At 40.2% G+C, this 15229-nt stretch overlaps 1 protein-coding gene across 2 annotated transcripts in view; it reads right to left on the bottom strand.

Moving 5' to 3' along the window:
* The window catches only part of NKD2 (NKD inhibitor of Wnt signaling pathway 2), a 149635-nt gene that overhangs the window by 67458 nt on the left and 66948 nt on the right, over positions 1-15229 (bottom strand). Inside the window, exon 1 of one of the 2 annotated variants that reach the window (XM_075212690.1) lies at positions 1134-1627. The exons of the other annotated variant lie outside the window; for it this stretch is intronic. Within the exon in view, the coding sequence (XP_075068791.1) occupies positions 1134-1169 (36 nt within the window). The 5' untranslated portion in view covers positions 1170-1627. Of the gene's footprint in view, positions 1-1133; positions 1628-15229 lie in introns of those variants that run through there. 2 annotated transcript variants of the gene reach the window in all.

Below are 15229 nucleotides of genomic sequence, written 5' to 3'. Positions count from 1 at the left end.
GCCTCCCTCCAGCCCGAAATTAAAATAATAGTATTCACATTTGCTAAATCTACTTCCCTCCAACTAGCCCTGACATTAAATTAATAGCATACACATTTAATAAATAGACCTATTTTCCGCCAACATTATATAGTATTCCCATTTAATAAACAAACCTATTTCTCTCATTCCAAATTGCAGTGACAATTGATATTCTGCTGCATTTCGAGCAGGGTTCTCTTACCTCTCTGTCTGTATGTATTACCCAGTATTGTCTTATCAATGTTTGTTCCCAATTGTAAAGCGCTACGGAATTTGCTGGCGCTATATAAATAAATGTTGATGATGATTAGGTAGTGACAGAAAATCATTGTCATCGTCACATATTGATATATAGGTATGACTGTTGCATAAAGTTGTTTTTTAATGTAAAATGCGCATAAATAATTAAACTTTTCTTTATTTTTTTGTTTGCGGCTATTACTATTTACCTTGTCAATTGCTTTTTTGTTGAACTTTCTATATAAGATAAGTAAAATTCATATTTGAGCACCCTACAGCACAAATTGTTGTTGTGTTCATTTTACACTCTTAGGGGTCTATTTAAGACCCTCTGATAACAAGATTTTTTTTTATTGCTGCGTATTGCATCGATTGAAAATTTATCAGGAAATTTAATGAGAAAATATCATCAGGGTAGATGACCGATGTGTCAAGCCAGTTCTGAGACCCTCTACGCATGCTTGAGCTGGCATGTCGGTTTGGGCATGCAAAGTGGAAGTGGAATCTCAGACATGGTACCACTGCTGCACTTGGTAAATAGGATTTCCTATGCTTTGCATGTGGAAACATCGCAGGAGGCCCCTGGTGACAGCTACTCGCCTGCGATACTAAGTTACTGACCGGTAAATACTAAGTAGAGAGACAACCTAAATCCTGTGAAAATCCACTTTTCACAGAATTTATTAGGGCTTATCGCCCATTAATAAATAGACCTTGTGACATGATGAACCGCCTACGCCACCCTGTCTGTTGTTGTTGGGAACCAGCTGGGCTTACTTTGCCATCGTTCCCTTTCTTTATTGCAATAGCACCCTCTAACCACGTTCCTTCTGGGTAACTTTAGCTGCTAGTGTACCCCCTTGCTGGTGTACCTGGGCTGGTACCTCTGACCTCCTCCTATAGATCATGGTTGCTGTGGAAGGATCCCACCTGGCTTCTCACACTGGTCAGAGCTGCTGGGTAGCGGGCAGAGCGGTGTTACCGGAAAGCTAGGTCCAGACATCAGAACAGCCAAAACGGATTCGATTTGGGTCTAATCTGCAGGTCACAGGAGATTACAGCAGAGAAAAAGTTGTCAAGCAAATCTTGAAGCAAGTGATGTTTATTAGCTCCAGTGTCCTGATAAGGACAGTTCACACTGGTTGTGAAGGTACCAGTGATCAGAAAGTCAGATGAAACAATAATGATACATTTCAGTACAAACCAGTGCTGTTTTATAGAGTTTTGGACACAGCCTAACAAGGGGTAAGCCAGCCCCCTGAACTCTTTGCTGGCCCCAAGTAGTCTGAGTTCTTTTTAGTATCAGGATGCAATATGTTTCCCCAAAACATGGATTTAAATGCAATGCAAAGTTAACAAAATTTACACTAATCTGCTATATCTCAAAACCTTCTGTGTGCATTATTTGGATAGGATCTGAGATACAGGATACAAGCCACACAGACAGAGAGGCAGCACCCCCCCCCCCCCTGCTGTGTATACAGGCTGAACAAATGTATTGGCCGATGGTAAGAAAAGGTCTAATTAACATGAGGTACTTTCTTTAGAAAAGTTATGTAAATGCAATCATGACATCCTGTCTCAGAAGTTACAAATCAATACCTCAGAAGTGAGGCATTTCTATACAAAGTGCCACACAATATAATAAAATAAGTACATTTCCAATACACAGTATCAAGAATCAGTACATTTGCAACAATATAAATTGGCAGACTGTGCTAAGAATTTAAATATATTATTACAATAACTTATTTATAAGTGATCCAGCCACATACCGCATAATATAAATTACCAGTACTACATGAAATACACTCAGAAGTTCAATTATAAGTCGAATACTATAACTCCCACCAATCACAACTCTGGGGAGAGGGAACTTGGTGGGGAGCTGAACAACAAGGACTGGTCGGCCATCTGTCAAGGGGTATATTCTATAAATGTTCGTGTCCAGGAAATCAAATTTAAATTGCTATATCTTTGGTACCTAGTTCCAACCAAGCTGCAAAAGATCTACTCTAACTTTTCCCCCCCTCTGCTGGAGTGGCTGTTGAGAGGCAGGCTTTTACTTACATTTCCTTCAGAGATGTTCACACTCTTATTACTTATTTCTTTATCTGATGTTTCCTGTACACACTAAATATTTCCTAGTCCACCTCTACCCCTAGGGGTAAATGTATTAAAATCCGATTTTTGCAAATTGCCTTTAAACACATTGCCATTTTAAATTTTGCTGTCAAAGTCGCCAAATATAGTCGATTTGCAAAAATCGGAGCTTAATACATTTATCCATGGACTTCCCAAAACACTGCAACAAGCTTTTTAGACACGTTCTAAGTGCTGCCACCTGCATTATAGCTGGTTCCTGGAGGAGCCCAACCCCACCAAGCATGTAAGTATATGGGGGGATATGATACATATATGAGATGGAATGGACTACTAGGGGCATATTCAATTGTCTGTCCGGAATCCCCGCCGCGTTAAAACTACTACCATTATTACGGTAATAGTTAGCTGGATTTCAGCTCGTGGCTCTGGGAGCTGCGAACTGAAATCCAGCAAGAAAAGTACTGTAATAACGGTTTTATACGCACACTATTACCGTAATAACGGTAATAGTGCGCGCCGCGAGATTTTCTGCGTTTCCGCCGACAATTGAATATGCCCCCTAGTGTCCTGCAGAATTACTAGGCTTCACTCCATAGAAATTGGTGCCCTTGGATTCAACCTAACAATATTTCCTCCATGCTGCCCTAACACCAATTTCTTCCCAATTAGATTTGGAATTTGGACTTCTCATCCACTAATGCTACTTTATTGATCAAGAAGACTCAACTACTTAAGGCCCTCCTGGGGTATTAGAAATAAGGTGCATGTACAATTATATCTTTAGGATATGACTAACTTTTTGACTTTCTGCATGTTTTAACCATGCTACAGATTTTATAAAGATCTGCAGTGTTTATGTCCATTGATGATTTATACCATATATATGTTATGGATAAGAGTAATAAAAATATGGCATGCAATAAATACTGTCTGTGGAAGTTGCATGAAAAAAAAAAAAAAGAGAAATATAAGAAGTTTGAGGGCAACATATGGATGTTGGTTGAGCAGCCATGACTTAATTACTATTGTAATCAGTGGGGTTTGACTAGACATAGTGATAATCCTATGACTATTAATGGATGTAGTGACAAATACATCAAAGACAAATGGCTGCTGTAAACCTGGGGGTTGGAAACTTTCACCGCACAATACTTTTTATTTCATTGTTTTTTTGTTGTTTTTTTATTTAAATGCAATGCATTTTGCAACTAAAATACAAATATGTTCACGTTTTCTGCATATATTAAGTGACAAAGCCAAAAATTTTACTGGCATTATTAAATCTGCTCTAGATCTTTAGTATTTTCTTTTTATTTGCTGGCTTACAGAAACCAGATGTGATTTTGTGGCTCAACTTTCAGCAGCTATTTCCTAAGTTTTAAGATAGAGCAGCCTGTGAGGCTTCCAGGCACTAGAAACTTGAGAGAGAGAATTTTCCTATTGGCCAGTATCATCTGGTCTTTTGATCAAAGCAGGCCGACGTCTGGCAAGTATCCCGTAAGAAATATGCTTCAATGATCAAAGTTTATCCTTTCATATTCTTAGCATGTAAAAAATTTCTTTTTAAATGCATCTATATTCTATTTACTTTTAAGATAACAATACAAAACTATATAAATTAAGTGCAAGAAAGATAAACACATGAATCAACTTTTTGTACATCATCATGCTATTTTATCTATATGCAAAATGCCTTATGTTAAATTGTGAGATATAAACTACAGATGTATTATAGAAACTAGAGATGTTCACTGACCCCCGTGTTCTGGTTTTGGTTTTGGAACTGGATTAACTTCGTGTTTTGGTTTTGGCAAAACCGCTCTTGTGTGTCTTGGTTTTGGATCCCAATTTGCTTCTAAAATCCTGTTTGCTAAAATTACATATTACATATTTTGCTGCGTGGTCTACTTGGAGCAATGTCTAAGCGCCACGAGAAGATGCACAGGAATGTGCAACAGAGAAGCAGAAGAACAACTGTGCCAACTTAAAGGTAAGTGTGTAGGAGGAAAATTAGACTTATGAGGGTGGCAAAGGGAGAAATAGGAAGAGGGCAATGAGAGAGATACGAGGGTGGCAAAGGGAGAAATAGGAAGAGGGCAATGAGAGAGATACGAGGGTGGCAAAGGGAGAAATAGGAAGAGGGCAATGAGAGAGATACAAGGGCGGCAAAGTGAGACATAGGAAGAGGGCAATGAGAGAGATATGAGGATGGCAAAGGGAGGGAAATAAGTGTGCAAAATGGAAAGAGATGAGCACTACAATGGAAGCATTAGAAAGAAGAATATTAGAGATATGAGGGTGGCAATGAGAGAGATAAGAGAGTCTCAAAGGGAGACACGAAGAGAGCAATGGGAGAGACAACAGTGGCAATGAGAAAGATATGACTGGCAAAGGGAATGATATGAGGTGGGCAATGGGAGAGATACATAAGTTCAACGGGAGAAATATGAGGGAAATGTTTCTATATGTGTGTGTGTATAGTAGAGTATATATATATATATATATATATATATATATATATATATATATATATATATATATATATATATATATTGGAGCACTCATAATTCATTTGGGTTGCGGCCCACAAACTTTGAATCTGCAGTATATTTGTGTGTTTAATGATACATTTAATGATTTTTTTTTGTCACATGAGTTTATACACTATAAAATGTTCTATGGGTCAGGAATATAGAGTTTTTATTTGGATGTTGTATGTCACTATGGAACCATCTAAAAGTGTCTCGACAGATTTGAAATGGCCTGTGTCACTTCTAGATCTTAAGAAAATGTAATTAATATAAATGACATGGTGCATTCTATATGACAAATGTTGTAATAAGTATTTTACTATACGTATGTCAAGAGATTGGTGGAGCAGGACACAATTTTTGTAGGGGATAATAATAATAAAAAACATAAAGGAACCTTATATTGAACAGTGCAGCAGGAGCATAAAACGTGTATACTTTGTATGTGTGTGTTATGTTTAAAATGTAAATTGTATTTGTAATTTATTAGTTATTATATCTCTATTAAGCAAAAACTCTTCACTGTTTTAAGGAGAATTCTACTCAGATTGTACTTTTTGACATCTCTTGAAATCCTATATCAGTCCTGGGACTGATATTAATTGAATGAGTACAGTTTACTTTATTCGGGACAATAGCTGTCTTTGATGCTGAAGCGGGCCCTGTGAGATCCCATTTATACTTCTCAGCTTTAAAACGCTTTCAAAATAAATATTTTTCTAGCACTCTGTGCCACAGCCACCATCATCTTTAATTGATATACTGCATTAACGTCTGTAACTACAAAGCTTCAGTTTTTTTTCCTCTTATAGTACCTTCAAATTCCCCTTAACCTTATAAAGCTGTTTGTTTATTTTTAATATGTTTGTACCATAAACCGCAACATACTGTGAGGAACGTAACTGCAGTATGAATATTCTATTGTTCTTCTTAACTTAACTTGTACTGAAGGAAACTATGAATTGCACATATTAAAGGCATGCAAACCTGAAAAGTGAATTTGATTAATTGTGTTTAATAGAGGGGAATGCATATGCGAAACAGGTTGTTATATTAAATCTCTATACATGCTTTTAAAACATTGGTTTCTATTTATTAAGACCCATACCTTAAGTAGATTTTTGGGGGGCAGTTTATTAAGAAACTGCATCGGGGATACTGAGTGATGCCAGGCTAATAAAGCAGTTTTCCTATTGCTGCACGTAAGCAGGGCCAGCGCCACTTTTAGGCAGCTGCCTAGGGCACCGACCACTAGAGGGTGGCACTGTGGCTAATCAATCATTAATAATGTCTCAAAATTAAACATTATTATTTAAGTAATTGTGGGCGGTGCGATCCTGTCTATCCAACAAACCCTAGGTTTCTATTGTGGTGTTACACATTTCCCACACTGCCTGGGGCCCGGTCCTGGCAGCGTTGTGACGCCACAACGCTGTCAGTGAAGAGGAGCCGTCAGGCGCAGGCAGGCAAAGAGGAGAAGACAAATGAAGAAGCAGAGAAACAAAGTAAAGAAGAAGAAGAAGAAAAGGTAAGTACAGAAAAAATGAGGGTAGAGGAGGTTACCTAAAATAGGGGAGGGGGGAGGGGGAGAAAGCAACAGAAAACGGTGGGGGGTGGGGGAGAGAGTATGTCTCAGAAAACGGAGGGGGGGGGATTGCCACAGATGCTGCAGTACAGAACAAGTGGGGAAGGATGCCACAAATGCTACAGAAAATGGTTGTGTGTGGGGGGGGGGGGGGGGGGGGGGGAGAGGTGGGGATGAAGGAGAAGATACCTCAGAACACGGGGGAGAGGATACTACAGAACAAGGGGCGGATGCTACAGAACACGGGGGGAGAGGATACTACAGAAAATGGGGCGGATGCTACAGAACAAGGGGGGGAGAGGATACTACAGATCAAGGGGCGGATGCTACAGAACACGGGGGGTAGAGGATACTACAGAACATGGGGCGGATGCTACAGAACACGGGGGGGGAGAGGATACTACAGAACATGGGGCGGATGCTACAGAACACGGGGGGTAGAGGATACTACAGAACATGGGGCGGATGCTACAGAACACGGGGGTAGAGGATACTACAGAACATGGGGCGGATGCTACAGAACACGGGGGTAGAGGATACTACAGAACATGGGGCGGATGCTACAGAACACGGGCGGAGAGGATACTACAAACAAGGGGCGGATGCTACAGAACACGGGGGGTAGAGGATACTACAGAACATGGGGCGGATGCTACAGAACACGGGCGGAGAGGATACTACAGAACATGGGGCGGATGCTACAGAACACGGGGGGAGAGGATACTACAGAACATGGGGCGGATGCTACAGAACACGGGCGGAGAGGATACTACAGAACATGGGGGGGATGCTACAGAACACGGGGGGGGATGCTACAGAACACGGGGGAGAGGATACTACAGAACATGGGGGGATGCCACAGAAAACAACCCACAAATACTCCTCAATAACGTTTACAAAGTTCAACTATAGGGTTGAAATTGTTTGTAGTATTTAAAACCGCATTATCACAAATTCCAGCATAACCAAATAATCAGGAATTATACAACCACATGGCTTAGAAGAACTCCCAGCTCAGGGAAATAGGAATTCAGAGATGAACTGAGTAAAAAAAAAAAAATTATCATTCCCTGGGGAATTCATAGAATTTATTATATGAACAGATTTTAGCATCATTGTGCTGTTAAAGTCTAATCAGTGCCTTATTAAGTACCTTATTATTTTACAACTAGTCAGCAAAATTATCGCTATCTATATTTATGCCCAGGAAACCTAAAATACAAATAGTTTTCACAAATAATTGCCTCTGATGAAACGGCAACATAGTGCCGAGAAACGCGTAAGGCGGAACATACGGACTTCACAAACTTTGTAGTACACACTGGATATTTGGAGATCAGAGAAACCTCTCATCATATACCCCGGGGTAGGACTTTCTTAATATTATCACACATGCTGTTATCCTCAAATTGTTTTGGATTACTTATGGGCACAACCCCCCAGCGGAGTGCGGAGAACATCAAGTTTGCTTCATTAGTTGCAACTGAATGTTGCTAAATAGCCAATTGGTGACACGGGTCGGCTAATCACTATACTACTTGTCTATTACGCTGTATATCCAGCTTTTTTGAAGCGTTTCCATCAAAAACACCTAGCTGTGAATTGAGGAGTCTGAGGGGCACATTTATCATTTATCGTTGAAATAGAGAAATGGTTATCAATCCTTATCGGACGGATAAGTATTGATTCATTTCTCAAATTTATCAAAACCGGAGTACAGAAACAGCAGTCCCGATAATCTGCTGTTTCTGTGAAAAAAAAAAATCATACTTACCCTGCCTCTTCGGACGCGCTGTATTCCGATCTCCTCCTCCTCTTTTTTTTTTCATTTGTAGATGCAACTGCGCATGTGCAGTCTAGAGACCTCCAGGCTGTGCACAGACACGAGACTAGTGTTTCTGCATCTGTAGTCTGAAATGAGATCAGATGACAGGGAGGGATCACAAGATCACTCCCCTGCACATGCGCTGTCCAGCTCCTCTCTCCGTAGCAGAGCTGGACATACCGAGGAAGAAAGGATTCTGTAACAGTTCCGATGATGTACGCCAGCTTCGGCTGGCGTACATTTACATTACAAGTTTCCGAAAAATTTATTTTTTCGGAACTTGTTAAATGCCGGCCCCGAGCAGTCACTATACTGTTGTATGGTGACTGCTAGAAAAAAACGAAGTGCAGAGAAAATTAATGGTTTTCGAGATTGAACAGTCCGATGGAGCTTTCATAAATATCAATTTGAGACTTCCATTACCTAATTACACGGTAAGTGCACGATAGTGCAATACCGTCAATTGTTAAATATGCCCCTATGTCCGATTCACAGGCTCAAATATTCACATTGTCATATTAGAAAAATGCTACATGCTGGTCATCCGGCTGTATCCATATTGGAAACATCAAAGCGGAACGCTCAGGACATTGATTCCGATATACTTATTACGGAACTATTTTTTCCATTCCTGCAACTATTGTTGACCATTCAGGCTCCGCCCATCCATATGAGACTACAAGCGTAATAGCATAAAATTTGGTAGACACTGCAGCGCTCAGCCAATCTCCAACACACTTCCCACAATAAACCAACTCTCTTATACTTGTATACTAACACACATTGACATTGCCAAAGTTCACATATGGAATAGTCCTCAATGGTCCTCAATAGCGTTCTGCTCTACTATCGAATCTTGCAGCCTTCATATGTTCACCTCCTCTCCGATATCACTCTCGTTCCATAGAATTCAAAGAAACACACTATAAGCTCTCAAGAAAAATAGACCAGAGACTGTAACATCCGTTACTTACATATAGGTTTCTGTAGATCCGATTTTGGGGGAGGAAGGGTGGTAGGCTAAAGCTTTGCCTAGGGCACAGAGCAACCTTGCACCGTCCCTGCAGGGAAGACATTCTGACATTTTGGTTGTAATCATACTTGCCAACTCTCCCGGAATGTCCCGGGAGAGTATGGCAGCCTCCCGCATCTGCCCACTTCCTGGTGAAGTGGGCAGAATTAGATCCAAAATGCTGCGGTTACCTGAAAATCATGGCATCTGCCCCCCCCCCCCCCCCTGTAAAATGCAGTGTTTGCAGCATTAAGTCATGGGGCGGGGCTAAAATGATGAGATTTTCTGAGCCACGCCCCCCACCTCTCCCTGGCAGCTCGCGGAGCCAACTGCCATAAGTTGGCAAGTATGGTTGTAACCCAACCAAACACTGGAACATCAAGGAACATTATACAAGAACAGGAATGACAAAACACAGGGTCACAAGTAGCAGCCATTTTCCCTCCCTGCAGTGATCAGTTCTATTGTACTATTAAAACTTCAGGTGCAATGGAATTTTCTTTTTCTGTTGTAACTGTAACAGACTCATCCAAGCACATTCATAATGATTGCTTATATAACCCATGTACCCAAGTATAGGCTAGCACAATTATCTAGGATCAGTTTATACAATCTCGTTCTAACATATGTGACTAAAAAGTATGATTCTTTCATCTTGCTATGACTTCAAAAGAATCAAACTAGCACATCTGAGCACGCAATAAGCGGGTTAATATGAGATCACATTTAGGGGCATATTCCCCGCGCACGATTACCAATATTACGGTAATCATGCGTGGAAAAACCGTTAATGTAATGTAATTTACTCGCTGGATTTCAGCTCGCAGCTCAGGGAGCTGCGAGCTGAAATCCAGCGAGAGTTTACCGTATTAACGGTAATATTTTTTGAATTTTTTCTAGTAAAATTACATGTCCCATGCACAATATATAAATGAGTAAAATGTGTTTATAACAATCATACTCCGTTTGTCTAAATGTAGAAATGTTAAGCAATTATAGCAAAGGCTGCCAATAAATATATAGCCATTTCTGGTCCCACAATCCCTTTATATCCTCTGCAACCTCTGATATAATTGGGGATGTGGCATGAAAGTTTGTTTACAGCACACAAGTTTCCGGGAGAGGGGGCGTGACTGGAGGGTGGGAGGGACGGGGCAGGGCCAATGGTGTCATTTTGGCTCCGCCCCCGCAAAACGCCATTTATGTCGCGGGGCTAGGCCAATCACGTAATTTTGGCCCCGCCCCGCGACATAAATGGCGTGATTCATTCTCTGTGAATTCCGGGATGTGGGAGAAATGCCAGCTCTCGCGGGAGCCCGGGAGACTGACCCAAATTTCGAGAGTCTCCCGGACATTCCGGGAGAGTTGGCAAGTATGGTTTTACAGTGAGATAGCATTAAAATATACTTGAACATTTTTGTGTGTGTTTGTAAGCACTTTTCAGTGAATCTAAGAAATATACCTTTTAAAATGTAAAAGGTATAGCTTAAAAATTGTTGAATCTTTGTTATAAATCTTCTATACCTGTAATATAAGTATGATACAGACATGGCATGAGACATATTGACATGACGATAGCAAACACAAAATTTATTCCTCAGAACTCGCTTATGAGATCTAATAAAATTACCTTGGCAACCATTCAAGTGTCACTCCCCTTGTATCGCTAACTAAAGTGACAGTACTGTATCTTCAATGGGGGCTAAACTAATAAAACAAATGTTTTTATTTACCTCCAATTCCTTATTGGAGTTATAGCAATTCCCCCCCCCCCCCCCCCCCCCCCGAAGATGAAGTAAAACCATTGCTGATTTAAATGCTTTTCTTGTTATTCAGTTATGTTACCTGGTTTGAATTTTTTTAATTGTGTAATTTTTATAATCTTTCTTGTTTAAAGACTACCTTTCATTTAAAGCTAAAAACAAGTCTTGTTCTTGATGCCTAAAAATTTAGAAGTCTTTTGTTCTGAAAAAAGCATGGAACTAAGTTAGCATTTGGCTAAGGCCAGCCAAACACAGCACAATCCTGCCAATTGGACAGAGAGCTGAGCAACATGATAAGTAAGTGGCCAATTTGGAAGAGATCTGGCTGCTCTGCACTCTGTCAGTCAGCCAAATCTTTTTAGATATTACAAGCACTTTTAAGTGCATTCAGAAAAAGACCTACTAATACCTACTAATACCTAAGGGAGGCAATAGACTTAAGTGTATGCTTGCAAATGCAAGAAGCCTGACAGGTAAAATGGGGGAGTTAGAACTAGTAGCAATGAATGAGCAGTATAATATTATAGGTATTACGGAGACCTGGTGGGATGATACACATGACTGGGCAGTCAACTTGGAAGGCTATTCTCTCTTCAGGAGGGATAGGGTAAATTAAAGGGGAGGAGGAGTATGTCTTTATATTAAGCCAGAATTTAAACCAAGTATTCAGGAAGTTATATACGAGAATATTAGTGATAATATAGAGGCATTGTGAGTGGAAATATCCAGCGGAGGAAAAAGTTCAGAGAAGTTGCTGATAGGGATATGCTATAAACCGCCAGATATTAGTACGATTGAGGAAGCCCAACTTCTACAGCAAATTGAAAAGGCTACACAACTAGGTCAAATTTTAATTATGGGGGATTTTAATTATCCGGACATTGATTGGAGTACTGAGACCTGCGGTACAGCTAGGGGAAATAGGTTTCTGAGCACGCTAAAAGACCATTACATGTCCCAATCAGTAGAGAAACCAACTAGGAACCGGACTATACTGGACCTAGTAATAACAAACAATGTAGACGTAATATCAAATATTCAAGTAAAGGAGCACTAGGGAAACAGTGATCATAATATGGTCTCATTTGAAATTAGTTTCCAGAAACAACGGTATAAGGGATCAACTAGGACTTTAATCTTTAGAAAGGCAAACTTTAATATGCTAAAGGAGTCTATAAAGAGCATAGACTGGGACAAAGCCTTTGAAGGAAAAAATACGGAAGAAATGTGGGCTGTCTTTAAAATGTTGTTGGAAACATACATGTATAAGTTCATTCCTATGGGAAATAAATGTAAAAGAATTAAGTCTAAACCAATGTGGCTAAATAAAAAGGTAAGGGAAGAAATGCAAAGGAAGAAGCGTGCATTTAAATTGTTAAAGGGCTCACTGTGTATGTTCCCGTAAACCTTTACATCAACCTTAGAATTCTAAACATTTCGCATGCAAATAAACACACGGAGACATGTATAAGTTATTAAAAATTGCCAGAACTTTTATTATGATTTTAACTTTAAAACCTATGGTGGGGGAGAAAAGGCACTGCAAAACAACTCTCAAGCTGATAACACAATATCACAATTGGACTGGCGCAAACTGCCGTACGTCCACAACCATGGGGAACAAATCCCATCATAACTTGCGCTGAGTTGGCGTCAGAGTGACTGCCCCTTTAAAACTCACGCTGCCCTACCTCACCGAGCCGGACAGGGACCCTCCTCACCGAAGGGCCAAAAAGGGAGTTACTGGTGCCTCAAAGGGGGGCAGTGACCTACGACAACTACCTGTGCGCCCACAAATCAGCCGCTGAACGCAGTGCCTTCCTACCGCAACATAAACCCAGAAATACTCGCAACTAGGAGTGGGTGGGTGGGATCTCGTGCTGTGGAATGAGGCAGAACAGGAAGTACAGTCTTCTTTACCAATCAAGGTCCCTCCCACTGGAGCACACATTGGTCGGGCCAAAACCTATGTTAACCCCTTCAGGTAAGATTTCAGCTTACTACAAACCCTGTCGCCCTTTAAGTGCATTCGTCCTATGCAGCCTCACTTGTCATTAAGTCTGAAGGGTCAGAGGAGTCCTTCTGTAGGTACAAGGAATGTAATAAAACATGCAAAAAGGAAATTAGATTGGCTAAATTAGAAAATGAAAGGCACGTTGCAAAAGAAAGTAAGACAAACCCCAAAAAGTTTTTTAAGTATATAAATGGCAAAAGGATTAAAAAAGATAATATAGGACCCCTAAGAAGTGAGATGGGTGAATTGATAAATGATACTAAGGAAAAAGCAGAGGTATTAAACACGTTCTTTTCTTCAGTATTTACCAGAGAGGAACAAATGGCAGGAGTAATACATAAAAATGGAAATGAAACCATGCCATTAATTAATACTTGGTTGTCAGAGGAAGAAGTCCAAAGGCGATTGAAGAATATTAAGATAAATAAAGCTCCAGGTCCAGATGGCATACACCCAAGGGTCCTTATGGAGTTAAACTCGGAAATAGCTAGACCGCTATTCTTAATTTTCAGAGATTCAATCTCATCAGGCTCAGTACCAAGGGATTGGCGAATAGCAGATGTGGTGCCGTTGTTTAAAAAGGGGACGAGATCACAACCAGAGAATTATAGACCTGTAAGTCTGACATCAATAGTGGGGAAACTACTGGAAGGTATTTTAAGGGACAGTATTCAGGATTACTTGGTACGCAATAAAATTATTAGTGGGAATCAACATGGATTTGTGAGGGATAGGTCATGTCAAACTAATCTAATTAGTTTCTATGAGGAAGTTAGTGGGAACTTAGACCAGGGCAGGACAGTAGATGTGGTCTACTTAGATTTTGCAAAGGCCTTTGATACAGTGCCACACAAGAGGTTGGTTTACAAAATAAGGGAACTGGGTCTAGGAATCAAAATTTGTACTTGGATCGAAAACTGGTTAGAGAATAGGGAACAGAGAGTTGTGATAAATGGAACATTTTCTAATTGGTCAAAAGTCTTAAGTGGAGTACCTCAAGGTTCCGTGCTGGGACCACTCCTTTTTAATATATTTATTAATGACCTTGGTGATGGTTTAGAGTAAAGTTTCTATTTTTGCAGATGACACTAAACTCTGTAAGGTAATAAAATCAGAGCAAGATGTAGCTTCTCTACAGAGGGACTTAAATAAACTGGAGGATTGGGCGGCCAAATGGAATATGAGATTTAACACAGATAAATGTAAGGTTATGCATTCAGGGATCAAAAACAAGAACGCAATCTATAAATTAAATGGAATTAATTTAGGAGAATCTATAATGGAAAAGGATTTGGGAGTGCTCGTAGACAGTAGACTTGGCAATAGTGCTCAATGTCAAGCAGCAGCTGCAAGGGCAAACAAAGTATTGGCATGCATAAAAAGGGGCATAGATGCAAGGGAAGACAGTGTAATTTTGCCACTGTATAAATCGTTGGTAAGACCTCATCTTGAATATGCAGTACAGTTCTGGGCACCACTCTATAAAAAAGATAACTTGGAACTAGAAAGGGTTCAGAGAAGGGCGACAAAATTGATAAAGGGTATCGAGTCATTAAGTTATGAGGAAAGGTTAGCCAGTTTAGGCATGTTTACTTTAGAAAAGAGGCATCTAAGGGGAGATCTGATTACTATGTACAAATACATTAGGGGTCAATACAGAGAGCTTTCATGGGAACTTTTTACCACAAGGACTATACACAGTACACGTGGTCACCCCCTAAGGTTAGAGGAGAGGAAATTTCACAACCAGCAAAGGAAGGGGTTCTTTACAGTAAGGACAGTCAAGATATGGAATTCATTGCCAGGGAAGGTTGTGATGGCAGATTCAATAGATATGTTTAAGAAAGGGTTAGACAAATTTTTAGCGGAAAGGTGTATCCAGGGATACAACCGTTAATTTAAAATGAAAGATAGTAGTGGATATAGGGTAAAAATAGGACTGCAATATTGAGTCTGGGGGATTTTCACAATTGAAACAGATTGGCGGTTGCTTACTCTGGATTAATTTCAAATATAAGTGCAGGATCGCAGGAGATCCAAAATAGGTTGAACTTGATGGACTGGTGTCTTTTTTCAACCTCATCAACTATGTAACCCCACACACAGGTCAACAGAAAACATCTACTGGCATC

This window comes from Mixophyes fleayi, chromosome 5 (genome assembly GCF_038048845.1).
Source record: "Mixophyes fleayi isolate aMixFle1 chromosome 5, aMixFle1.hap1, whole genome shotgun sequence".
In the NCBI taxonomy this organism is placed as follows: domain Eukaryota; kingdom Metazoa; phylum Chordata; class Amphibia; order Anura; family Limnodynastidae; genus Mixophyes; species Mixophyes fleayi.
This window is presented reverse-complemented; position numbering and strand designations above follow the sequence as displayed.